The 26,604-nt window shown below is 49.8% G+C and overlaps 1 protein-coding gene across 4 annotated transcripts in view; it reads right to left on the bottom strand.

Annotated features, from left to right (window-relative positions):
• Positions 1-906: 906 nt before the first annotated feature.
• Kif6 (kinesin family member 6) overlaps positions 907-26,604 on the bottom strand; it is a 285,185-nt gene continuing 259,487 nt past the window's right edge. For all 4 annotated transcript variants that reach the window (XM_076915376.1, XM_076915377.1, XM_076915378.1 and 1 more), the window contains 7 exons: positions 20,862-20,946; positions 18,992-19,127; positions 15,275-15,357; positions 9,776-9,823; positions 9,217-9,306; positions 7,400-7,494; positions 907-1,782 (listed from right to left, as the gene is read on the bottom strand). In XM_076915376.1, coding sequence (XP_076771491.1) covers positions 1,766-1,782; positions 7,400-7,494; positions 9,217-9,306; positions 9,776-9,823; positions 15,275-15,357; positions 18,992-19,127; positions 20,862-20,946 — 554 coding nt within the window. In that variant the 3' untranslated portion in view covers positions 907-1,765. The remainder of the gene's footprint in view (positions 1,783-7,399; positions 7,495-9,216; positions 9,307-9,775; positions 9,824-15,274; positions 15,358-18,991; positions 19,128-20,861; positions 20,947-26,604) is intronic.

The raw sequence follows: 26,604 nt of genomic DNA, 5'->3' as shown, positions 1-26,604 counted from the left end.
TTTGAAAGACACTTTTGGGGAAGGTTCATTGTGGTCCAGCGTGGGTCTACACCAAAGCCCTAGCATCCACTGAGAGAATGCTCTGAGGACGCTCCCTGAAGGTTGATTGCCGATGGCCTATGGCTCTGGGTTCCGTGGCTGGTGTATTCTCCACTTCTTTACTCCAGCCTGGGCGACTGTTTCATAACTTGTGTGGGACTGTGTCACACATCTTAGTCAACAAAGCCCTTGAATCCTGGAGACAACATCTCTGCAGGAGAGTGAAAGTTAATGGCCTTGGCAAGATCTAGAATGTGGACCCCATCAAGGTACTCCAGGATCAGAGATCCCAATCGCAGGGTGGTCTGGCCAGGTCCATGTTATCTTCAGGACCCCAAGTGTGCATTTGTGAGACTGTATTTGTTTGCTGTGGACTTGTGAAGAGCCTTCTGTTTGGCCTTACCTTGTACTTTACCAGGAGTTCGGCTAGGGTGGGCAGGAGTGACCTCCAATCCATGGGACTAAATCACTGAGCTGCAGGCATGCAAGAGTGCAGTCCGAGAAGCAGGTTTGGGCTCCCGCTCTACCACTCGTAAACCGAGGGACTGTTTATTAAGAACTGGCTCTGTGCTAGGGCCACAGGGAGGAGCTAGACAACAGACTCTGGCTGTCTTATCACTTTCCATCTTGAAGTCTTTGGCAGACCAAGAAACCAGCTGTGGAGGGACAGGGCTGGCCTGCTCCACCATTTTGGTTCCTAATGACATAAGCCAGGCTGTGGCTCAGAGGAGTGCTTCAGGCCTGCCTAGCTTCAGTGTCCAAAAATGGATGAACAACAACGCTGCCCAACAAGTCCATGTTTGTGCCATCTCCTTGTCCATTCCCCAGGGTCACGAGTTCATGTACTATTGAGCAGACACACAAGGAGCATTTGGAAGATATTTTTATTCAGTTGTGATTATTTCTGGGCATCTATTCTGCCCCTCCATTGCCCTCCAGCTGTAGTTGGGTCGGGACCCCAACACGGGCGTCTGCTGACTGTGCTCCCCTCCCTTTTGTCACAGGGCAAGGTTGTGGGATGCTGGCAGGGTCACTGAGGCATGGCCATTGGACAACTATGTTCCCCTGTGGGACAGGGAGTTTAGGCCTTAATTTTCTAGAGCCACATGCAACTTGGTGGGGTGATGGTTCAGGAAACTGGCAGCTGCCGAGCTCTGAGTAGCTCCCTGCTATTCTCTGGTACTGTGAGGTCCTCAGACTGCAGGGCACATAGCTCTCCTGAGACAGGGCAAGTGGGTGATGGTTTGGGCTAGCACAGTGGCACTACATTCTGATCTAGGGCTTCGAAGTCCTGCCTGGTTTGCCATGGCCATTCCAGGGCTTGTAAGCCAGGGGTAGTCTTGGGTGATGGCTGGCACATAGTTATAAATAAATAATGGGTTATCATTCTCCTGCATTGCAATGACTGGAATGTTTCCACCCGTGCATTATGATGGTGTACTGCACCATCTCCAGGGCTCTTCCTAAAATGTCAGTGAGCAGCAGCCCTGGCTTGGTAGTGCCCACCCTGTCAGCAGCTCTGTCAGGACCTCCCGTCAGCCCTGTTTGCCCTTTCTGGTGCTCTCCCAGACACCATCCTCTAAGAAGTACAGTTCTCCTCTGGCCTCAAATTTGCCAGCTGCTCCCTAGGGAGTCTTTCCATCTGAGGTCACTAGAGAGGGGCAGGCTTTTCATCTTCTCATTAGCCATTCTGTCTGCAGGACAGGGTTAGACTCCCATCAGAAAGTCAGTTGCTTCCCAGGCCTGAAAGGAGACAAGGTGCTGGTTAGCTTGGGGCTTGGGCTTTTCCCAGGGCTGATGCACACTGAGGGGAGGCGGGCCATACTCTTTATCTCTGAACCCTAACCCCAAGCTGTGCAGCATATAACTTTTTTTGTTAAGGTATCATTCCTGAGCAGGCCCACACTCATTCCCACCCCACGCACCCATGGGTGCCTCTACTTCACACACACACACACACACACACACACACACACACACACACACACACACACACATTAAAATAAGCCTTTAAGAAGAATCAGTAGTCTTGGGTTCCACCCTAGACACACAGATTTAAGTCTGTGTTTGAGCAGAATCCTTACACCCATGACCATGAAAGTGTGAACAAGGTATGAGTTCAGAGTTCATCTGCCTAAAGTTTGGATAGCATGGTAGGTGCATGAGGTGCCACTCAGATCTTTTGGGTGAAGTGATGATCACATTTTGAACAGTTTCAGTGGTCAGGGAGGTTGAGGGGTGAGGGGGTGCAAGCAGAGAAATCAGCTGGTAAAGTCAGTGTAGCTGCACGTGGACGTGGGGCCCAGCTGTGAGTGAGGATCGTGGGTTCTATCCCTACAGTACTGCTGAGGCAGAGTGGGTGATTACAGCATCCACTGCATGTCAGGGGTAAGGGGGTAAATCCACATGGTTCTAGCCTGAAGATCTGTAGGTCTGGCGCTGTGTGTGAGGCCCCACCGTGGAATTCAGCAAAGATGGCCTTTTAAAAAAAAATATATTCTTTCAAAATACTTATGTATGTATTTATAGCGTGTGTGTGTGTGTGTGTGTGTGTGTGTGTGTGCGCGCCTATATGCCACAGCCTGTGTAGAGGACAAGGGCAATTTGTGGGAATTGTTTTTTGTTTGTTTGTTTGGTTTTTGTTTGTTTGTTTTAACCACATAGGTGATGGAAATGGGACTCCGATCACCAGGCTCGGCCCCCTTCCCAGCTGAGCCATCTCCATGGTTCCCTTTCCGCATACTCTGTCCTGTTCTAACCCAACACCAGGACAGGAAGGAAGTCAGGGCACATCCTTGCTTAAGAAGGTTATACTCGGCTCTAGGGCCCTTTAGATACCACAGGCCACAGCACAGCCCCATGGGATTGAAATCATTCCAGTGACCAAGTAATCCTAGCACACAGCCAGGGCTGAACCAACTGTTCTGTCTCTCCAATCCAAGGATAGGTAGGGTGAGAATGAGGTCACCTCAGGCCTCGGATCTGTGTTTCCTCTCCGTTGTTGATGAGAGAAGCCTGGGTTAGGATTAGCTACTGCTGGTATTGGGAGATGGACGGGAGTCTGAACCAGCTCCCACCTCTAAAGTCCTAACTCTCCTAGACACCAGCATGCAGCAGTGCCAAGGGAGGTTGAAGAAGGTGATGTCTTTCTGCTGCTACCCAGCAGAGCTGAGAGTGAACCTCCTCACATGAAGGGCCCAGCACACAGCCTTTCGGGGGCTGTTTTTGTTGCACACACTGTGTTCTAGTTGGGCAACAGAGCTGCAGTAGCGTAGCGCTGAGGGCGTACCTGAAATGGAGGGCATCACCAACAGCCTACCATAAAGTGAGGCCATGTCTCATCACCGAGCCTCCTTCCCTGCTGCCAGCTATGGTGCACGGTACATTATGAGAGACTTTATCTCTGAAGAGACTCGACGTGAGGGTGGATGCTATCTCTGACACACAGAGATCACAACATGACCTGCCCAAGGCTATGCATGGTGGAGATGGCTTGATGTGAGGTCTTGTGCTTCCTAATCCTGTCTTTCTCCCCTCTCCCCACCTCTCTGACCCCTGGAAGGATTCCAGAACTCAAGCAGGAGTCCGAGGTATGTTGGTATGGCCTTTTCCTGGCACCTACTGGAGAAGGAGAACTTGTGGTTACGGAGACGCTCCAGGGGACTTTTCTAGATGGAAAAACATCCAAGATTCGAGAATTAAGAGAGACTGTAAAAGGGGTCTGCAAAAAGGGGCTAACCTTATTTCCTCAGATGTCAGACCCATGCTTGACAGTGGAAGGGCAGATTTGACTCCATGGATGACGAATGCCCCTGTAGGGGACATATACCTGTCTGCAGGTTCCCCTAGCAGGGATTTAAACATTTTGCTGGCATTTCCCTAGGTCCTAAATCAAGCCGATTCATCCTGGCTCTTGGTGCTTTCTCAGAACAGGGAGCCTTATGTTAAATTGTTCTCTCTGGGATCCTGCTTCCACTGTAGTCACAAATTCCCAGTAATGAGTAATGCTGGGAAGAAGCCATGACAGGGAAAGACGCTAAATTAAGAGCAGAGAGTCCCAGGCAGGGCAGGGTGTTTGCGTTGGCTGGGGTGGTGCAGGCCTGGCTGCTGTTTGCCAGACAGCCGTATCTGATAAGTGGGCTTCATGCAATGCTACATAGTGGGCCCCGGGCGTCTGCTATGTGTCTGGACAGGTTAAGCCTACTGGCTGTGTTCGACATGGCCCCTTTCACCCCCTCTCTATGGCTTCCCCACAGTCTGCATGGTCTAAGAAACCAGGGGGCGGGGGTGAGTTTCTGTGAGAAAAACAACTGGATTGTGGGACTTCTGTGTGTTTTGATGAATTGCTTCCAGGCTGCTGCCAGAGAACAGCACTCCTGGCTGCAGGACACAGGGGGCTGTATGTAGTTCTGCTTTCCCATCCATCCTGGTCCTTTTCCCCAGAAGCCAAGAGGCACAGCAGAGAGGGCCATTCTTTCTCCTTGTGGCTTTTGAGACCATGTGACTTGGTGGAGAAACATCAGAACATGTGGGCTTCTTTGGCTCTGATTCTCATGAACTGGACAAGCTTGGGTAACATTTTTCAACTATAGTAAGCCTCGGATTCCTCACTTGTCAGAACAGGGGTCAGGAGCTTGTCTCTGTTTGCCTTATAGTGTGTCAAGAGCACAAAATTCAGCAATGTAAATAAAAATATTTATCAGTGCTGACTAGCCAATAGTGTGTGTGTGTGTGTGTGTGTGTGTGTGTGTAAGTGAGTTGTGTGCCTGTGTGCCCGTGTGCATGTGGAGGCCAGAGTTCAATCTTGGGTATTATTATTTAGAAGGTGCCTATCTATTCTGACATGAATTAATGAACATAGTGTGTGTGCTATGGGCTCACACATGTGGAGTGCAGAGGGCAACTTGTAGGGGTTGGTTGTCTCCTTCCATCAACAGGTACTGGGGATCAAAGTCATCAGACACAGCAATAAGCACTTTTACCTTCTGAGCCACATAGCTGGCTCCACCTTGCTTTCTGAGACAGGGTTTCTGGACACTCAGCCGTTAGCCTAGACTGGATGGCCGGAAAGACCAGGGGTCCCCGTGTCTGCATTCCCAGAACTAGGATTGTAACTGTATGTCCATGCCCAGCTTTTTACATTGGTTCTGAGGATGAAACTCGGGTCCTTGTGTCTCTGTAGCCAATATTACAGACAGGGCCATTTACCCAGCCCTGGGCACTGATGGCCTAGGCCTTTAACCCCAACATTAGGCAGAGGTAGGCAAATCTCTGAGTGCAAGGCCAACCTGGCCTACAAACCAAGTGCTAGCCAAGCAATACAGAAAAAAAAAAAAAAAAAAAAAAAAAAAAAAAAAAAAACAAAAAAAAAAACAAAAAACTGTCTCAAAAAACAAACCAAACCAAAAAGTAAAGTGCCCAGGCTTTGTTCTGTGCCTCTCTACTGTCAGAGACAGTGTCAGCAGACTCTGATACCAACTCTGGGCTTGCATCTCATCTAAGAGAATTGGGTAGCATATGCCTCAACACTGCTTCCTTATAGGCTCAGGAGGGAGGAATGGTGGTTTTTTCTGCAGTTCCTTAAGGGATGGCCGTTAGGGCCCTTCCTTCCCTCTCTTAGGTCCCCACACCATCTCTTCTTACTTCCTCGGGGAGGTTTCTGGTCCCCTGGTGACGGTCAATATCGATGGTCAACAAGGACCAAAAAGTGACTAGGAAGTCATCAAATCACATTTCTGTGGCTGACATTTGCAGAGAGGATGAACAAAGCATGGAGGAGCCGTCCTGAGTGTGTGGGCTCCATCCAGTAGGCTAGGGGTCCAGACAGGATAAGGGGGAAGGAGAGAGCTTTCATCCTTCTGCCTGGCTCCATCCTGTGCACTGTTCTTCTCTGTCCTTCCAGCCCCCATGGACTGACGCTTTGACGCCGTGAGCCCAGACGGAGCTTTGTTTCCTCGGAGTTGTCTGCTCAGGTGTCGGGACACATCGATGGGAAGGTGACAGACACACGCCACACCGTGAGCTTCCTCTTCCTGCCACAACATTTCTGTCCTCACACAAAGTCATCCTCACAGCCTCCTGATTTTCTTCAGCTCTGCCCCCGGCTCCCCTCCTCTGCACAGCCGCCCTCCCTACATACCCCTGACTCCATAAAATGCCACTTGTCCACCACTACCATGTGGTGAGGCCCATGCTGCTGTTCCTGGTGTTCAAACAGTGGCCGTCGAGTGACCCTCTAGTTGTGTCCTGTGATGGTAACAGTCCTCCATCAGCTCCAATGTCCTATCCATGTCAAAATGATTCTGTCTAAGCCACAACCGGGTAATAGAGAATCTGAGCATGATATCTACCTGGGCAAGGCGTCAGCCACACGACCCAAGCAGTCTGTGGCCTGAGTCTGTGCACAGGGCTTGGTTGTCTGTGTGGTGAGGCTCGGAGGCAGAACCTTTAGGGGGTAGGGTCTATTGGGAGGTCCTTGGGTCTCTGCCGAAGCCTGAGCCCTGAATGACTCTTGGTTCCTGTCTCACCATGTGACCCTCCCCCTTACCCCAGCCACCAGGAGGCTGTAAGCACAGCAGACCTGCTGTAAATGCTGTGTGTGTCCTTGAACCCCTAGAACTGGATTAAATGAACCAGTTTTCTTTACTGAGTTGCCCTGCCTTAGACATTTTATTATAGCAATGGAAAATGGACAGACAGGTATACCATTAAGGAGGGCAGCTTTAGTCAAGCCAAGACAACGTTAGGCCATTGGACATAGAGATGAGGCCAAGATTAAATGCAAATGCAGGCTAGGAGGACATGGCCTTGTTCCTGTGAGTGTCTGGGAATGGAAGAGGCTTGTCCACAGTAGAGAAAAGATGTCTGGCTGACAAGAGAACAGACCAGTGAGGAAGACCTAGTCTTCCTGCTGTGGGACAGATATTTCCTCCAATTCTGACACAGTGTCCCCAGCCCCGGGCCTTCAAGTGATATTTATGTCCATAGCTCCAAGAGGAGAGTGAGATTTCTAGCCAGGGTTTCAAGGAATTACCAAACCTCCCTCAGCTCCTTCCTGTTTGGAGAAGGCTGGGCAGGTGACAGATGCCTTCAGGGGACAGAGAACAAAGCCAAGGTCAGGAGCAGGGAGCGGAAATCTGGCCAGGTGCAGCAGGGGCACCCAGGCCACCTGCCCACATACCTGACTCCTGGGACTCGGAGAAGGGCTCAGCCCATGAGGGGTGACAGGCCAGGACCGTAGCTGCAGGAGCTCATGAGATTTCCTTTGCAGCTTCTTGCTTGATTCAGCTTTCTCCCAAGTGTGGGACAGAAGAGTGGGGACAGCTGAACCCTGGAGGGGTCCCAGGGGATGTGTACTTACATTTCTTCTGTAGAATGCTCTGTCTGGCCTTGATGAACGCTAGGATGTCGGAGTCTGTCTGGCTGTCTCCAGTGAGCGGGATGGATGACATGGGCCTTTCCGAGATTGAGGACAAACAGGCATCACAGTGTTATAAGTCACTGCACCTTATACCTAGATATAGTGTGTGTGTATGTGTGTGTGTGTGTGTGTGTGCGCGCGCGCGCACACGCGTGTGCGTGCACTCAGAGGATAACTTGTGGCAGATGGTTTTCTCCTACAGAGGGTTCTAGGGATGAAACTCAGGCCATCAGGCAGGCTTGTATAGGCTTTTACCCACTGAGCCTGCTCTTCCATTTGGGGGCACTTGGTTTTCATCTGACCTTCTAGCTTTCCACTCGCTTTGTGAAAACCCCTCATGGTGTATTCCCCTTCTTATCACTCCTGGAATAGATTTCAAACCCTGCCCCGTGACTTCCTGGGTCCTAAGAACCCTGACCCTGGTTCACTCCTGAACTTTCTTTTTCTCCTTCAATAAACTGATTGGTCCAGTCTTGGGCCCTATGCTCCAGATGCTTCTTCTCCCTGACGCTGCCCCAGATGCACTGTTACACAGCTGACTGATGCTTGCTCCATCCTGTCATCTCCACCCTTCTTAGTCTCTCATCCCAGACTTACTCAAATCAACCACACTACTCACTTTTCCTTTGGCATCCAGCATAGATTTGACAACTTGATGATGTCTCCCCTGTACCCACGCACCACTGACAAGGTGTAGCTATTTGCCCCTGAGGCAGAGGCTGCTATTCTCTATCTCTCTATTTCTTTCAAATCACAACCATATTTTGCTAAAGTGCTACTGTTAAAAACTACATTTCCCAGCATCCTTTGTAGCCATGTGGCCAAATTTGTAAGCAGACAAGTTGTGTGAGATCCAAAAATTCTTCTGAAAAAGGGAGGATGCTGGTTCCTCTCCCCCTCTTTCTTCATCTGGCTTAGAGAACCCATTGGCTTTGCCAATCTCATGCCTAGGATTCCATGAAGTGAGTGGCATTCTTGGACAACCAGGTGATGACCTTGTTCTTGGTCACTGTGCGTGATTTTTGGTGGACATCCTATCTGTAGAATTCTGCTCAGGAGCTGCAGGGTAGGGGTTGGAGGGTAGGGGATGGTCAGGAACAGCAATGGGAGATGGGGAGTTCCACCAGTAGAGGGTGCACTCAGCCTGAGGCAGCTGAGAGAAGGGCGGGGACAGGTGACTAGTGTTCTAGTCTCATGGTTCCAACAGCCCTTGCTGGCAAAAGGCCCTTGAAACTCTGTTACCTAATCAGGGCTCTAGCTTCTGGGGGAGACTTCTCAGCTCTCTTCAGTAGTGGGCAGAGGGCTCTCCAGATCGTCTCTGACTGGCTTTTTTTGGGGGGAATGGGACAAATTTCTACTGTATAGACTCGGCTGGCTTTGAACTTATAGAGTTCTACCTGCCTTGTTTTGAACCTACAGAGTTCTGCCTGTCTCTGTCCCCCAAGTGCTAGGATTAAAGGTGTGTACTACCATACCTGGTTCATTTTATACATTTATCAGGAGAAGGGAGCTACTCTGACCAGGCCTCAGAGGTTTTCGGGGAAATCCTTCTGTTTTGCGAGTTTGGATGCAAGAGAAGAATGTGGGTGGGGATGGGGATGGGGGGAAGCTTCCCAGGTACCAGGGCAGAGGTCAGCTCCAGGTTCTGCCTATAGCAATGGGTGGACAAGGGCCACTCTTGCTGGAGAAGCAGACTTTAGGGCTCAGTCTGCCACTACAGGGCTGCCACAGTATTAGGGGAGGAGGCACATACATACCTATCTTGCACCTGGACCCTGGAGCCACTGGGCTCTTGGCTATGCTGACTGGGGCAAGGAGAGGGGAGGATTCTTCTGGCATTCTTATCACTGAAAAAAAAAAAACAACAGAAATCACAGGAAATTTGAAGAAGGGAAACACAGGGCTAATATTTATCGGCTTTGGTGAACTGAGTGTGTTCTCTCCAAATTCCTACATGAAAGCCCTAATTCCCAGAGAGACATTTGGAAGTATGCCTTGGTAGACAGATGACCAGATAATGACTAGATAGATGAGAGCTTGTGGGTGGAGCTCTCATGATGGACGATTGTCCTGTGAGAGGAAGGCAGACTAGACCAGTGGGTCAGAACCCAGTAAAGGACGTGTCATTACACCCAGAAGGGAGCCTACGGCTATAGAATCCATAGGTTGAACTCTGCCCCTAAAGTGATGGAGACAGAGTCTTTGGGATGGGATGAGGCAGCGAAGTGAGACCCTCATGACTGGGGTTGGTAATTTTACAAAAGAAACAGGAGTGCTTCCTGACCCTGCCACTGTGGGAGGGGTCAGGGCCCTTACCAGACAACCAGCCTGCCAGCTTCATTTTCAACTTCCAAGTCCTGAGAACTGTGACCAAGAAAATGTAGAAAAGCAAATGAGTGTGGAACGTAGCAGTGATGGAGAGCTTATCTGGCACACTCAAGATCCTTGTGTGTTCCCCAGGACCAGGAACCACCACCAACTGGCCAATGAGTCACCCAGGCCTACAACCAGGCCTACAACCAGATGCCACACCCCTTGGCCAGCAGTGCAGACAGAGACCCAGAGTCACACTCAGGAATCTGAGGTATTCCGTTAGACCTTTCAGGGCATCGGCTTAGGAAAGAATTTCAGGACTAGCCAGTTAATGAGGTAGAGATAGGGGTTCATAGACACATTAAAGAAAGACACGTGACCAGAGAATAAGTGTGCACTCAGGAGCAGAGGTGTGGGCTGCCCAGAGAGGAGCCTCAGACAGTGAGAGGTGTCACATGGGGGTGCTGGGTCCTCAAGGGGGAAGCACAGCTGACTGTCTTAGCAACAGCCATGTAAATCTTTCCGTGGCTCTCCAGTTATCTCTCAAAAAATTGCTTGGAAATCACCCAAGCCTTTCCCTTTTTTTCTCCTCTGAGAAATGGGATTATGGGATGGCTCAGAGATTCCTTGGGTGGCAATACCAGAGCCAGTAGGGCTGCACAAGGGGTTTAGGACATGCCTTTTCCCTGTTTCTGTGAGAGTCCTAGGCATCAGGAGACTTATAGCTGGGAGGGGAGAGAGGCAGTAAGCGGTAGCTAGCTGTTCTGGAGTCCTTGCCTGTCTGCTTGTAAGCTACATCAAACGGATTCTGGGGTGAGGACTTCTCTCCTCTGTTGTGTCCCTAAATTTTTCCATGTTTCAATCTTGTTTCAATTTAATCCCTGCTGTGATCTGGATGGGAAGTGTCCCATCTCCCTCCCAGAGGCATCACTCCCAGAGGCAGTGGTGTTCATGACTGCCAGCTTCGGGGGAGAGACTGGATCCTGAGGGATCTACCCTCATCTTCTGATGGAATGCATTTGATGGCATTATTAATAGATAGATGGTAGACATTAGGAGGTGGATCCAGGATGGAGGAAGTAGGTTACCAGCAGATGTAGGAAGGGCATGGCTTCAGCTTCTAGGCTCTGTCTGTCTGTCTGTCTGTCTGTCTGTCTGTCTGTCTGTCTGTCTCTGCTTCCCAATGCTTCCATGAGTCAAGTCCACACTGTCTCTATGATGAGAGAGCTCCCCTCAGTTCAGAGCAACGGATCCAGCTGACCTCAGTCTAAAACCTCTCTGGAGACTTGGGACAGGATAAACTTTTCTTCAGTCAAGGTGTTTTGTCACAGTATGGGAAATTGAGACAAGGCCTTCCATGGTAAGAGGAGGACGTCATCATTCTCATCTTAGGAGATATGAGCAGAGGTGAAGAGGGGTTAAACAGCAGAGCCAGATGCTATCACACTTGGGAGCCCTCTACTGTGCTCCCAGCCGTCCTGTCCCACTGACAGGCTCCTGGCTGCTGTTCCAGGAGGCCGGCCCTCTATCCCCTGACTGTTCTGCTCCCCTGCGTGGTCCCTGATGACCACTGCAAGCTCATGGAGGAGGATCCACATCCAGTAGCTCACAGCATTGCTGCCTGATGTGTGTTCCTTGCACAGGACTCCTGGCTGCAGGATTTCTACAGCCTCTTGTGGAGGAGCAAAGGAAGGGTGTCATTTGTTCCCTGTCTCTCTGGGCTATCCTGCAATATGCTCTGCCGTATGGACATGGCGCCTCTGCTCTATGTTGGGACGCTCCCCTGAAGAGTGGTGTCGGAGGCGAAAGGCGTTTAGCATGGTCAGAACCCTCATTTTATAGCTGGTGACACTCAGGTAGGGAGGTGGGCCAGGGTGACAGACACGTGAGAGCTCAGTAAGTCCACTGTCATCTATCCAAGCCCTTGATTCGGCCCACACCTTGCTCTCCCACATATGAGTTTGGCTAGTTGCCTAATGCCAACGGTCTGCTCTCCCACTTGACGTGATGGTAAGGCCTCTTACCCTGGGGCCATCTCCGCAGGCTCAGGACTGTGAGTCAAATAGACAGGAAGGGTGCGTGGCTCCTGACCCCCTGCTCACACCCCCATGCTCATTTAGACAGTCCCTAGCTGTCTAAAGTTTCTCTGTGGCACCTTAGAGGGAGAACAGGAGACCAGAGGAAGTCGCTGTGCTGGGTCTGACGTGGGGTACTGCAGGACCAGAGATGGTCACAAGGTGGCAGACTCTGCACATGCAGAGAATGGCTGCCTTATTTCAGGGCTTCAAGGGGTGGCTGGGGAAAGCCTGGAGAAGGGAAGGACTGGTTTCCCTCCATAGGTGCTACCTTCATAGCAGGTCAGTTTAGAAGCAGCAGTGAGCCTGTGGGAATAAGTCACTGGCTGTCAGATGGCGCTTTCACGTGATGCTCTCCCAGTGTATTTTTCTTTAGCCGCCAGGAAATGCTCAGGGTGCCGCACTGCTGAGGGCCAGGGAGTAGTGGAGTGTGAGAGATGAACCAGGCAGGCAGCAGGGCAGAAGGATGTGTCCACCAGAGAGACAGAGGCATCCAGGGGCTCCTGTAGAGGCCAGCTGCCTGGTCTATCCCCTCATGCGACTCAGGCAGGAGGGTGGCACCTGTGAAATGTGGAGGGAAAGGACTCCCCAGTTCCTAAGCTGCTCCCCACTCTGAGATGCCACACTTCAGATCATCCTGCCTTTGTTTCCCAAGCACTGGGATTAAATGTGTGCACCACTAAGCCCAGCCCTATTAATTAATTAGTTAATTAATGAGACAGGATCTTGTGTGGCCCTGGAGTTTGTTGTTTTGTTTTTAAAACTGACTGGGTCATTTACTTTTCTTGCCATTGTGCATATAAGTGTCCTGTATGTATTTTGGGTACAAGCCTCTTAGAAGATGTGTGCTTTGCAAATGCCCTCTGCTCTGTGCCGCCTCCTCCTCCTCCTCCTCCTCTTCCTCTTCCTCCTCTTCTTCTTCCTCCTCCTCCTCCTCCTCCTCCTCCTCTTCCTCCTCTTCTTCCTCCTCCTCTTCCTCCTCCTCCTCCTCTTCCTCCTCCTCCTCCTTCTTCTTTTTTAGACAGGGTTTCTCTGTGTAGTCCTGGGCCATCCTGGAACTCACTCTGTAGACCAGGCTGGCCTCCAACTCAGAAATCCACCTGCCTCTGCCTCCCAAGTTCTGGGATTAAAGGCGTGCGCCACCACCACCCGGCCATACTTCTTTTTCTTAAGAGTCCTTTTATTTTTTATCATGTTAATTCTTCATTTATTTGTATGTGAGTGTGTATTTATATGCGTGTATGCACATGTTTGCTTAAGGATGCCTGTGGAAATCAGAAGACAGCATTGGATCCTTTAGAACTAGAGTTCCAGGTGTTTGTGAACAGCCCAAAGTGGGTGCTGGGATCTGAGCTCCAGTCCGCAGCACAGGCAGGAATACTTGGAACTGCCCAGCCATCTCTCCAGCCTAGTGGTATCTCTTCAAATTTTAATAAAGTTCAATTTACTGATTTTTTCTTTTCTGAATTCACTGAGTTTTAAAACATTTAGGCATCCTAACGAAACAGTCCTCCAGCTGTTACTCTGTGCCAGGGAAGTGTGGGCACTAAGGCCTGGCATGATCTGGGAGGCCTTGGGGAATGCCAACCAGAAGAGTTTTTTTTTTTTCTAGATAAGAATTTTAAAATTAAAAATATTAATTTTAATTATGTGTATGAGCATGTGTGCCCACATAAGCCAGAAGTATGGGATCCCCCTTTCCCCTGGAGCTGGAGTTATCAGTGGAGTTGTGAAAGGTCTGGGCTGGGTACTTGGAGCCAAGTACTTAGAACTGGGTACTTAGGTCTGCTGCAAGGGCAGCAAGTGCTCTTAATGGCTGAGCCATCTCTCCAGCCCCAAGAGTGGATTTGTAATGACAGTTTCAGAAGGCTTGCAAGGGCAGCACAGACAGTCCCTTCCCCCCAACACTCCCTCCCGTTCACTTCCACAGCAGCTGGTCCAGTTGCTGCTTGTACCCAGACAGCCCTGAACTCAAGCCCACACACCTTAGATGGTAGTTCTGAGGTTTTACTTCTTTCGGCTGCAGCACACCACCCAGGGCTCCACATTATCTGGAGCTGTCAAGTCATCTCTGTCTCCACAAGGCTTCAAGACTCTCAGACTTCCTTGTCACTTTTGAGCTGTACTGGCCAGCTATTTTGTAGAATGTCCCTTGCTGGAATTTGTGTGACATTTCCCTCAGGCTTTTATAGGCACTGTCTGACACCTTTAAAACGTGTGTGTGTGTGTGTGTGTGTGTGTGTGTGTGTGTGTGTGTGTGTGTGTGTGCCAGAGCACATATATGAAGGTCAGAGGACAACCTGCAGGAGGTAACTGTCTCCTTCCACCATGTGGGTCATTGGGATTAAGTTGGGGTTGTCATGAGGGTTTGTGGCAGTGCCTTTACTCACTGAGTCATGTTACTTGCCTCTGGCATCTTATTTATTTGTTTAACTTTTAGAACTATTTATTTATTTACTTTTATTTTGTGTATGAGTGCTTTGTCCAAATGTGTGTAAGTGCACTGTACGCATGTGCGTTGCCCTCGGTGAGCAGAAGAGGGCATCAGATTCTAACTGGAGTTATAGACAGTTGTGAGCTGCCATGTGCTTGCTGGGAACTGAACCTGGGCCCTCTATATGTACAGTGACCACTCTTAATCTCTGGGACATCTCTCCTGCTCTCTGGTATCTTTTTTAAAAGCTTCATTTCAGACTTTGAACATGGAATCTTAGTTTATGTAACCCAAAGGTGTGATGGCCCCTTGATGGCAGAGATGGATGCCCCACTCACACTGTCCCAGCCTCTGGCCTGGAAGGGCTGAGTCTGAGGTGGATGGCTGAGGGTGTAGATGGATCAGTGAGATTCTGCCACCTGTATTAGATGATTAGTAAGAGACCAGACCATGGTGTGCAGAGACATGAAGTCCCCACTGGATCTCTATACCATTAGAGAACCAGAGGGCATCGGATCCATTTTGGCTGGTGTTATAGGTGTTTGCAACTTACACAGCCCTGTGGGAGGCTGTCCACAACTTGCCCATTTATCTCCTGAATCTTCTCTAGGACAAGGGATATTAATACCCTTGTCACAACTTCCTGAGTCCTGGTGGACTGAGTGTTCTCTAGGCTACATCTTCCCAAACACCCCTCCCAGGCTATGCCCCCTCCTGCTTATGCCAACCCCTTTCTCCTCCTCAGGTGGCAGGACCAGAGCTCACACTGTTGGACAACTTTTCTCCTGTTATCACAGTGGTAGGTGTACTGACTTGGCTGTCAGAGGGAGGGTCTGAAGGAGTATCATTCAAGAGACCTTAAATGACACACACCGGAGGGGCTACAACCAAACAAACAGTGAAGGCAATACAGCCTCCCAGACATTGCAGCCTCAAGGAGGAGGCGTGGAGCCTTTCCTGGGTTCCCTGACAGGCCAATGACTGTGTCCTGACCTTTTCTTGGAAAGAAGCTGTGTCTGGTCCTGCTGGGGAAACGGCTTCACAGCATCCTGGAGGCTCGTGGCTGGTGAGTTTACCTGTTGGCCCGAGAAGGGATTTTGTAAGTTTAAGTGCAATGCCATGGTATGATGTACTCATTGTAACCCTTGTCCTCTGTCCCCCAGCACTGGGTCTGAAACTGGAGACTTCAGGCTGGCTAGGCAAGTGGGCTCAATCCTCAACTCTTGATGGAATTCTTCAAAACACATTTTCTTTTTAAAATTCTTATTTATATGTATGTGAATTTGGGGACCAGAGGAGGATGTTGGATCATCCTGGGCTGGAATTACATGCAACTGTGAGTTAACCAGTTTGGTGCTGGGAATGTAACTCTGGTCCTCTGGAAGAGCAGGACATGCTCTTACTCATGAAGCCATCTCTCCAGCCCTTCGATGTCATTCGTAAGAGGGAAAAGCCCATTATAGAAGAAAGTATATACAATGTTTATGACAAAAGTTAAATCTAGACATAACTATGAGCACTGTTAATACTGTCTGGATTATTCTCTGTGCCCTCCAGTTTTCCAGATGGAGCATATATTATTTACTTTTTTCAGGTCAAAAAGAGGTGAGTACAGTATCATCTGGCCACTCTCAGGAGATCCTTCCTGAGTGTGTGCTTCTCTTGTTCCTAAGATCCTGCCATGGAGTAATGGGGCAGGTCCCAGAGCATTCACCTCTGCCATGGTGGCTCTGGAATGTTTGCATGTCTGCAATGGCCCAGGAGACTACTGTCACTGTAGCAGTAACTCTGAGTCTCCCAGAATACCCTGCAACTCTCCCAGAATACGTTGCAAGCCTCCCTGAATGCTCTGTTAGCCTCTCAGAACACTGTCAGCCTCCCAGAACACCCTGCGGGCCTCCCAGAACACAGGAGCACAGTGAGTGTGCGCAGAGCTGCTGCCAGGTGCTCCTATCGACTTCTTGCATGCCCATCACCTCCTTGTTCTGCCTCAGTCCACCTAGGAGGCTTTTATAGGATGAGCTAAGAAATTATCCACAGCTGTGTGGCATTGGTTTCCCCCATGGCAGCGTATCCGTCATCTCTGTTGTCACCATCTGGACATTTTGTTTCAGTGACAACACCCTGGGCGGCAGGAGGCACATGGGTCTGTCCAGCTTGGCTGCTTTGGCTTTCGCTGTCCATATAACTAACAAGCCATGGGAATCTGTGAGCCTCCTCTGAACACTTCTCTGGGTGTTTATTTCATGAGGCTTGTTTACTGTCCAGTGCTGTGCTCCCTTGAGCATGGCTGATGGCCTCCCTCCCAAATGAACCCACTAGAAACAGTCTTGAATCCAGAGACCCAACAGAAGCCAGGGTCACTGTGGACATACATGGAGATCAATGGCATCTTCATTTTCCCTAGCTTCTACCTGAGATTAAGAAATGACGTCAACCACCCAGTGACACCAACAGTCCCTGTGAATTTGCTACCAACCACAGCACATACTATCTGATCACCGTGCCTGGTGCAGAGATTGAAATTCTGTCTTCATTGTGACTCTGAAATCATGGTAAATGCCATGATTTCATTTTAATACTTCATTGATAACCACACACCTAAATCTTTATAAAATTCCTACAGAAGGATATACAGATTGTATTACATAGCTTTATTTTAAAATTATTTTGATAGCTGTATTTCAGTCTATTTACTTTTCTCTATTTCCCCATGTATTTCATTTTAATGAACTTTTTTTAATTGAGATGTCATATGGTCACCGGTAATGTATGAACTTATTATTTATTTGATTTTTAATTCATATATCAGTTTATTGTGTGTGTGTCAGTGTACACCTTATGGCAGTTGGTTTTGTCCTTGAACTATGTAGGTTCCAGGCACCAGACATCATCCTATACATCCTCCTCTTCTACTGTCATGCCACACACATGTACCACATATATATTTAAATCCAGGTTGCATATATGAGAGACACATGCAGTATTTATCTTTCCAAGTCTATCTTATCAAGCTCAATGCAGTTATCTCCATTGTATCCATCTTTCCATCTTCCTACAAAGGTAATGGTTTCATTCTTCTTCATGGCTGACTAGAACTCCGCTGTATATACACACCACACTTACTTTCTCATCTGAAGATGGATACCCACACTGGCTATTGTGAATAACACAATGAGAACAGATGTGCACATACTTCTGTGCTGCGCTTACATTCCTTCAGGGAATGGCATAGCTGGGTAATATTGTTGTTCTAATTTCCGTCTATTTAAGAGCCATAATACTGATTTCTAGAATACATAAAAAAAAATTCTTTTTGAGATGAGGTCTTGTCTTTGTGTGGCCCAGGATGGCCTTGAACTCATAATCTTCTTGCCTCTGCCTCCTAAGTGCTGTGTCTGCAGGTGTGTGACACCATGACCAGAAATAATGCACTGTCAGTGCTTGGTTGGGTGTCCTTTGGTGTATACCCTTTCTGTCTCGAAGTTTCATTGTCCTTAAAGTGAAGGGTGAGCCTGGGGAGCTCTCCAAGGGTAATGTGACCCTGTGACCTCCTCTCTTCCATTCTACTATGCCCAAGGGGTTGCATGGGGACAAATAGGAAGCTGGGGATTTTACTGCTGCTTCTTAGCAGGCTATTTTAGCCTTCACAACATCAGAGAGACTTTCTAGAGATTTGTCTGGGAAATATGCAAAAAACGTCTACAGATATGTCTACTGCGAAGAACCAGAAACTACCTAAATATTCAAGAACAGATCGACTAAATTGTCTGAAGCATATTCACAGGATGAAACAGTGACAGTTGGAAATGACATTACAGAATTATGGTATGAAAAAAGCAGTCATTCTAAAAAGTTAAAAAACACAAGGCCAACCACAGTACTTGAAGACCAACAACATGTAGCTCTGTGGTAGGACGCTCACCCAGTACGCTTGAGATTCTGGGCTTGAGACCCGGTACTACAAGCTATAAACCAACCAATACCTCCCCCCTTATAACACACATACACACTTCATCGAAATGATAAAATCCCCATGGTGGTACATATGCAGAAAAATCATGCAGAGATATCATAAGCCTACTTGGTTCTCCTAAAGTGGCAAGATAAAAGTAATTTCTACTTTCTTCTTCATGTTTTCTAAAATTTCTAGAATTAATCTCTCTCTCTCTCTCTCTCTCTCTCTCTCTCTCTCTCTCTCTCTCTCTCTCTCTCTCTCTGTGTGTGTGTGTGTGTGTAAGATGAGAGAGATGAGAGAAAGAACAACCAGGTCTGGTGGCCCCTGTCATTAATCCAAGGACTCAAAAGGCAGAAGCAGGCAGATCTCTGAGTTCAAGGCCAGCCAGGTCTACATGGAGAAACTCAAACAAAGAAAGAAGATAAGAGATGAAGGTAGGAAGGGAAGTGGGAGGGAGGGAAGGAGAAGGAGGGCAAGAGAGGGGGGGCACCAAATGAAGTCTCCAATGCATCTTAGATGAAGTGACAGAGACACAATTTTTTTTTGAGTATTTTTCATTGGTCAGGCTACCTGAGGCCCCCGAGCAGGGGGACACTGACCTCCTTGTCTTCCTGTCACTCAGGGGAGCACTTGCTTCACGAGCCACAGGCTTGAAGTTTGAAGCCCTCACCCCCACCTCACTCTTTCCTGAGAATCCAAGCTTGTCCAGGACAGCCCCCACATGAACTGTTCTGACGTCCCCCGCAGCATACCTGCAGGCTGGTGGCCTCCTCTGCCCACCAGGCTTCAAACTCTTTCTGCACTTTGACCTTGGTTTTGTCCATGAGCAGCTGCAGGTGCTCAATCTCCACCTTCAGGGCTTTCAGGCGCATAAATGCCGTTTTGTACCTGCAGTGGCATTAGAGGAGCTGCAGTGAGCTGATGCCTGGAAGTCACCTGTACAGCGGGGGTGGGGAGGCTGCAAGAGGGTCTCTGCCTCAGAAGCCTGGCAGAGCTGCCCCGGTGCTAGGAAGGGGGGGGGGCGCAAGAGGGGTCTGCCAAGGCTAGAACATGACACTAGGTGAGAGATCAGAGTGATCATTTTTTGCTCAGTAGGAACAGGGGTGTCTTCTTCAAGAATAAGAACTCTTTTTCCTTGAACATGTACTAAGGGGAAGCGTGACAGTTGATCTTCAGTGTGAGCATGGCTGGCTTCTGAGTCACCTAGGAGACATACCTCTGCGAGTACCCAGGAGGCTGTTTCCAGAGCGCTTTAACCCAGCATGGCTGATGTACCCTGAACTGGGCAGCACCAGCCCAGGGACTTGAACTCGAGACAGAATAAAAGAACTGGGCAAACTGAGTGCCAGCATACATCTTTGCTCTCTGACTACAGAGTGTGTGGCCTCGGGTTCCTGCCCAGGCCTTCCACGACGTGATGGACGGTACTCTTAGATGGCGAGCAGAAATAAACTCTTTCCTCGAGCTGCATCTGCAGTTGCTTTTCACAGCCGTGAGAGGAGGAACTGATACAGGGAGGGGCAGATGGAGCTGAGGGAAACACCAATGGCGACAGACAGCACACAGGTGTGGGCAACGCCTGATCCTTTACTGTGAAGCTGTGAGGGAGTGTGCTGCTGTTTGTGTATGAACGTGTGCGTGTGTGCATGTGTGTGAGTGTGTGTGTGTGTGTGTGTACACGTGTGCAGTGTGTGCATGTGTGTGTGCATGTGTGCATGTGTGTGTGCGTGTGTGTGTATGTGAGTGTGCATGTGTGTGTGTGTGTGAGTGTGCATGTGTGTGTGTGTGTGAGTGTGCATGTGTGTGTGTGTGTGTGAGTGTGCATGTGTGTGTGTGTGTGAGTGTGCATGTGTGTGTGTGTGTGTGTGTGTGTGTGTGTGTGTGTGTGTATGCTGCCTGTTCATATGAGAAGCCTATGTCTCATCACCCTGCAAGTAAAATCACTTTGGGCCCCTTGAGAGCTGTGTGAAGATCTGAGGTTTTCAAGACACAGATTAAACTTTGGTAAAACTGCAGAGTGAAGCCCACCATGGGCATGCTTCTTGCTTCCTTAAGAGCAGTGGTTCTTAATCTTCCTAACGCTGGGACCCTTTAACACAGTTCCTCATGCTGTGATAACTCCCAACCATAATATTATTTCATCGCTACTTCGTAACTGAGGCCTGTGTAGCGAACGTTTCACCCACTGAGCCACCCCACCAACTCCACTATTTCTGAGGGATGAACATTTGCTTTTTGTTCACAGACTTGCTGTGGCTGGCAGCTAGACGCTGTACAGGAGAATGTGTTTCACTGCTACTGTTATGGATCGTAAATATCCAATATAGAAGGTAAATCTCTGGTATGCAGGGTATCTCATAGGTGACTCTTGTGGGGGTCGAGATTGCAAGGTTGAGAATCAGTGCTCTAGAGGGCACTGGCTGTCAGGACAGGACTCTCCTCATTCAGCACCTCCCCTCCAGGCATAAGCCGTCCTTCACTTTCCTGTAGTTTAAGGTTCCAGGCTGGTTACCTTTCTTAAGGAGAAGCTGTAGCCTCAAGCTTGGAGGCCCAAGGAGGCTGCGGTCAGAATGCAGGTGGCAACAAACAAACAAACAAACAAGCAAACAGCTGGTGACTCACTTGCTCTTTTCCTCTTCCAGCTGTGCTCGCAGTTTCTCCTCCTGCGGGTCAGGGGTGTTGGGTGGGACCATGTTCTCTGAGATTCCTGGAGGGATAAGATGCCAGGAGTTACAGCAACCAAGAAAGTTGGAAGGGAAAAAATAAGGGGAAGGGGCCAATGGCGGAGGTCAAGGGCATCCAAAAACAAAAGGGGTCCTGAGAGTTCTTTTGGGGGCCTCTGGGTGGCAGCCTCAGCTTGGCTTCAGAGCCGCACTTCTCCTGTGCTCCTTCCAGCCCTGGTATTTGTCACTGGAGGAGATTCTCCAGCTCCCACCCTTCTTCCCTGCACTCCTGTCCTCTGGAGCCCACAGGGAAGGGGCAGATGGCATTTCTGCATTGGAGAAGGACTCCCTCCCAGACCCAAAGGAGAGCCTGGCTCTGCCATACACCTGTGTCTGCACCGCTGCTCTGTTGGCTCAGAGCCTTGGCTCTTATTCTCCACCTCCACGTTTCAGGCTCATGGATGAAGGTGACATGAATCTGCATCATTTGTGGTCAGAGATAAACCCAACTGTGATGCCTGGGGGAGGCCCGAGCCCTTCACTGTGACTGGCTTGTGGCTGTGACCTGGCCTGGATGCTGAGCCCTCTGTGGTACCTGGCTGTAGGCTGGGGGGGGGGGGGTGTTCGGGGAGGGGGAGGCAGAGCTCACTCCTAGTTTATCTGATAAATTTTCCAACCTTCTAGGGAGTCTACAATTGCTCAGTGCTTCTTAGACACAGCAGAGGAACCCATGGGCCCAGCAGAGTGGAGGCCTCCCCACTACCTGTGCTGCTTCCCAACCCTACTCCTGCCTCCAGCCCATGCCTCCAAGCGCTCACGCCCCATATTCCCTCAGGCTACCCACCCCACCCCTACCCTACCCCCAGCATATACCATCGCTTGGCCACCCTCCCCCCAGGATGAAGGGGTCCCTGCCACCTCCCCTGTCCCCGCCTCCAGCCCATGTGCTTTCTGAACAAGATTGGACTTAACCCTGATTACATCACTCCTGCATTCCTGATGAGGCTTAAGGGGGTTAATTTGCAAAGCCCCGTGGCTAACTTCCAGATTCTGGGTGCAACTCCCCATTTGTTTGGTGGCCAGGGTGCTGGATTCAAAACTCCTGGTAGAACATTTTGCTTTTTACTCATTATCATGTGTGTGGGAAGTGTGTATGTGTCACGACATGCATATAGAGGTGGGGGACAAGTTTTCAGGATCCTAGTCTCTTCCACTTTCACCAGGGTTCCAGGGATCAAATGCTTTGGCCGCTGAACCACCCCACCAATCCCAGTATTTCTGAGGGATGAACAGTTTGTTTTCTGTTCACAGACTTGCTGTGGCCAAAGCTCAGTGCTGTAGAGGTGAACATGTTTCATGGGTCACAGCTATTTCCACTTTGAGCAGAGACTGTCCCCACTAATATCCTCTTTCATCGCCACATAGGCTCTTTGGAGCAGTACAGAATGTCTTTTCTATTCTGAGGGACCTTTAAATATTCAGCACCACCATACTACACGAGTCTGGAGTCTCATTCGAAGGCTGACTTGCCCGGGTCCTTGTGCGTGCAGTTCAGTGACCTTGTTATTGTTTAATTATCTCACTTAAAAGGCAGAGACCTTTTAATGTATCATATCACATCTGGGGTGAGAGGTGCTGGGTGCAAAGGGGCTCTTTCCAGCTTTTAATATGTAATCTCAGGCTGGGGAAATAGCTCGGTGGGTAAACCACCTGCCACGAAAAATAAGGACTTGTGCCTGAGTCCCTTGAACCTAAAGAAAGCTGGATGCGGTAGTGTGATATAGATAGACCCAGTGCCCAGCCGGGAGCTAAGAACGGGGGAGCACCCGGAGACTCACTGTCCGGCTTGGTGTCCAGAACAAAAGGCGAACAAAAGGAGGCACCTTGTCTCACACAAGGTGGAAGGCAAGGACATCCAAGTTTGTCGTCCAATGTCTACCTCCACGTGTGTGTCATGGCATACACCTGCCCACATTCAAACCCACACAAATCACACAGTGTGTACGTATGTGTGTGCAGTTGGGCACGGTGGTACACCCTTGTAATCCCATCACTTGGAGGCTGAGGCAGAAGGATTAAAAGTCTGAGGCCATCTTAGGCTACATCTTGAGATTCAGTCCAGCCAGGGATATAGAAGGATACCCTAGTTCAAACAAAACCATCCTCCAGAAACCCCAGATAATTCCCAGTCTATATTTCTGTTGCAAGCGCGGTACCAATGCTGACTGTTGATTGAATGCCCTCGTTCTAAGATGTTTTTCCCAGTTCATTAGGCACATGACAAGGTCCTCTATGCATCACAAAGACCTCAGAATAACCATGCAGGGACTGTTCTACCACCTACCTCATCGCAGACTTCCTGTCCATAAACAGTACAGGTCACATGGCTGGGAAGGGGCAAAGATGAGGTGTGAATTTTTTTTTCTGGTTCCAAAGAGCCAAATGTTTATACCGGCTCACGGTCCTGGCACGTATGGCTCTCTGTTCAGCTTGTGGTTGGTCGAAAGCCTTTCATGCTTTTTTACAAGTGGCTGTCCCTATGTATCCTGTTTCAGCGGGCTGGCCCTTGATCCCAGCTGCTTACTTCCGGCTTATTGGGAGTCTGGCCTGTAGAGACTCCTCCATCTGCCAAGCTGTCCGTCTCCTCCATCCTCCTTACTGCTTCACTGACACATGGACACATGTGCTAAGTGGTCACTAGTCTGCGTTTTATCTCTGTGGAACCAATTTCCCTCTCTTTCTTGCGCTAGGTGAGTGGGTCTGTCATCTCAGCTGAAGATGATGCTGGCATCCTGTGGGAACATTTCATGTTCCAGTCTTCATTACCCCTAATCCTCTGTGACCCCCAAGTCACAGGCATAGAGAGCCTCAGAGGTGGGACAAGCAGCCCTTGTTTTCTGCTTCTGTCCCTGGAGCTTTGTTTAGAGGCTGAGTACAGGACACACTGGATTCCATGTTGATTTGATGGCCCTCTCTCTGAAAAAACAGCAGATGTGAACCACAGAAAGAGGTATTTAATGCCAAATGACAGTGGGCCTTTAAATGCTCAGGACACTTCGTTCCCTAGAGCTCCAGAGACACCCCATCTGCCTTGCAATCTGTGGACACAGAACTCTGCTTCATCCTCCCTGTTTCAACACTGTTGACCCTGCAGTAAGGGCACACAAGGGATTCAGTGACAGCCTGGGTGAGAGCTGCAGGAGGAGGGTGGAGGAAGGGCTCTGGTTCCGTTTGGGAGTCAGCATCAAGGACTGTGAGGGTGAGAGGGGAAGCTGACTGGGACAGAGTCCCAACATGCATTCATGGAGGGAGGCTCCTGCCTTACCCATGAAGTGTGCTGGTTTCTGTGGGTATACTGCAGGAGTAGGGGATGCCCAGGAGCCATAGACAGAGGGATCATTCCCAATGCATGTGACACAAGAATAGAAGGTTAGGTCAGCTATGGCTGGTGGAGTCATGGTCCAGGTCAATGTGTGTACCTCATTCATCCCCCCCACCACAGTGGGCTCTGCTGTTTTGCTGTATGAGCTAAGAATCAACAAGGATAGGGGAAGTGTGCAATTCTCTCTCTCTCTCTCTCTCTCTCTCTCTCTCTCTCTCTCTCTCTCTCTCTCTGTGTGTGTGTGTGTGTATGTGTGTGTGCACCTATAGCAGTGTGCATGTAGCAATCAGAGGACAACTATGTAGAATTGGCTCTCTTGGGTTGTCAGACTTGCCCAGAAAGTGCTGTTACCTACGGAGCCCTCTCCTAGCCCCTGAAGAGACGTGTATTTAGTGCTGACTGTTGGCCTACCCTATTCCAGAAGGATTAATTCTAGCAACAAAGATGAACCTCAATCAACAACAACACAGTTAGCTCTACAATATAATATAATAGATTGAAAGGCAAAACTGGACAAGAGGCCGAGAGTGTCGTGGGTGGCCTTTTGGAGGAGGGGGCAATAGGACAGAGACTTGCAGAACAACCACACTGGGGGGGGGGGGGTTCCAGGAGACTAGGGAACTCGACAAGGCTCCTGGGAACCTGCCTCAGGTGCTGTATGCCACACAGGCTGCGGATGGAGGCTGTGGCACCGAGATGCTGACTAGCTTTTCACAGGCTGGCTTCAAGAAATCAGGCGACAGAGTAGGATGTGAAGGTCTCAGGCGTGAACCTGCTTGGTGCCAATGGGGAACAATGAGAAGGCCTGTGTGCCTGCAGGAGTTGGCAAAGAACAGTAAGAGCTGCGTTCCATGAGGAAACCAAGGCAGAGTGTGTTTGGCCCCTGTAGGCCGTAGTCAGGACTCTGGCATTGAGACTGTGAGAAGCTGAGAGGATAACAGGGGTGGGGGTGGGAGAGTCCCTTGATCTAGTCTTTTGTAGCTGACCTGAGACTGCAGTGAAGAGCCTCTGATGTGGGGTGGTGGTGCCAGGATTCTCTAAGCTTGTTAAGAGGGCTGGGGCAAGAGACCCCCGGCAGCTGGGATGAAGGCACTGAAGGCACAGTGTCCCTGAGACACAAGCTATCCTCAATGTCCCAGATGGGCCCGAGGCCAAAGGTGATGTTTCTTTTCTAGACTGCACTGTGACCCACCAGGAGACAGGAGCCAGCCCCTGTGAAGAGGAGCCTGGGCTGAGCAGTCAGAAGGAGACAAGTGAAAACACACTGAGCAAGGACAGAGGGGGAAGAGAAAGGGGACTTGGGCTTGCCCGCCTTTGTTCCCACTGGGACCCTACCGACAGTCACCTGACAGGAGGCGCAGGGGGAGCCATCCTTTCAATGGAACAGTAGTACAGGAGGGGCTAGCCCTGAGTGACCTTTTGAGGCCACTATGATGAACAGCCAGCTTCAAAGCAACACAGAAAAGCAAGAAGAGAGGGTTAAGTTTTACCCTGGCGGATGTGTATCTGGATGTCGCACAAGGAGGCAGCCCCAAGCAGTTGAGGAACATTCGAATCAGGAAGCCGGAGGTCGGGTGCTCAGTTCCCTCATTGCTGGGGAGGCCAGCCAAGATGGGGGGCCCTTCTCCTGAGCTCGTTCTACCGGGGAGGTCTCTGGCCCCGCTTCTGCTTCTCCGAGGTCCTCCACTCCACACTCTACACAGTTATCTCATGCCTGAGCTGTACGAAATCTCATTTCTCTGGTTCGGTGGCTCTTGACTGAGGCGCGCATCGAAATCACTTATGGAGCCTGTCAAAGCACAGCGGCAGCTGGGCCCCGGTCCAGACCTGCTGAGTTCAGATTTGTTTGCATGTCCCCTGGAGAGCCTGATGCCACCCCTTGCTAAGGAACCAGCTAAGCTTTGGACCCTTTTACTGCAAATGCCTGTGTAAGAGTTTGGAGACTACGGGGCCTGCACACGAGATGGCGTGTGGGACGTATTTGTCCTCACAGCTCCAGCGTGCCCTGCAGATGTTTGAGGGCCACTGATAAAGGGGAATGGAGCTCAGGGATTTGTAGGAAGGAACACACTCTGTGAAGCCAGAACGGCCTGCAGTTGGCCTTCATTAGGTACTTGGTAGAATCTGTGTAATGATATGCACCACTTGGTTGTAACTAGACACCCCCCCCCCCAAGGTGTCATCTCACAAAATCTTCACACCTCCTGTTCGCACAGACAGGAGACTTGGCCTAATCAAAGCCAGGGTCTCTTCCTCTGCAAGCGATCCAGCGATGAGGGGAGACACAGGCAGCTCACTGAAGTCTGTATTGACTTATCCT

This window comes from Arvicanthis niloticus, chromosome 17 (assembly GCF_011762505.2).
Source record: "Arvicanthis niloticus isolate mArvNil1 chromosome 17, mArvNil1.pat.X, whole genome shotgun sequence".
In the NCBI taxonomy this organism is placed as follows: Eukaryota; Metazoa; Chordata; class Mammalia; order Rodentia; family Muridae; genus Arvicanthis; species Arvicanthis niloticus.
Note: the sequence above shows the minus strand (reverse complement) of the source record. Positions and strands in the feature narration are given on the sequence as shown.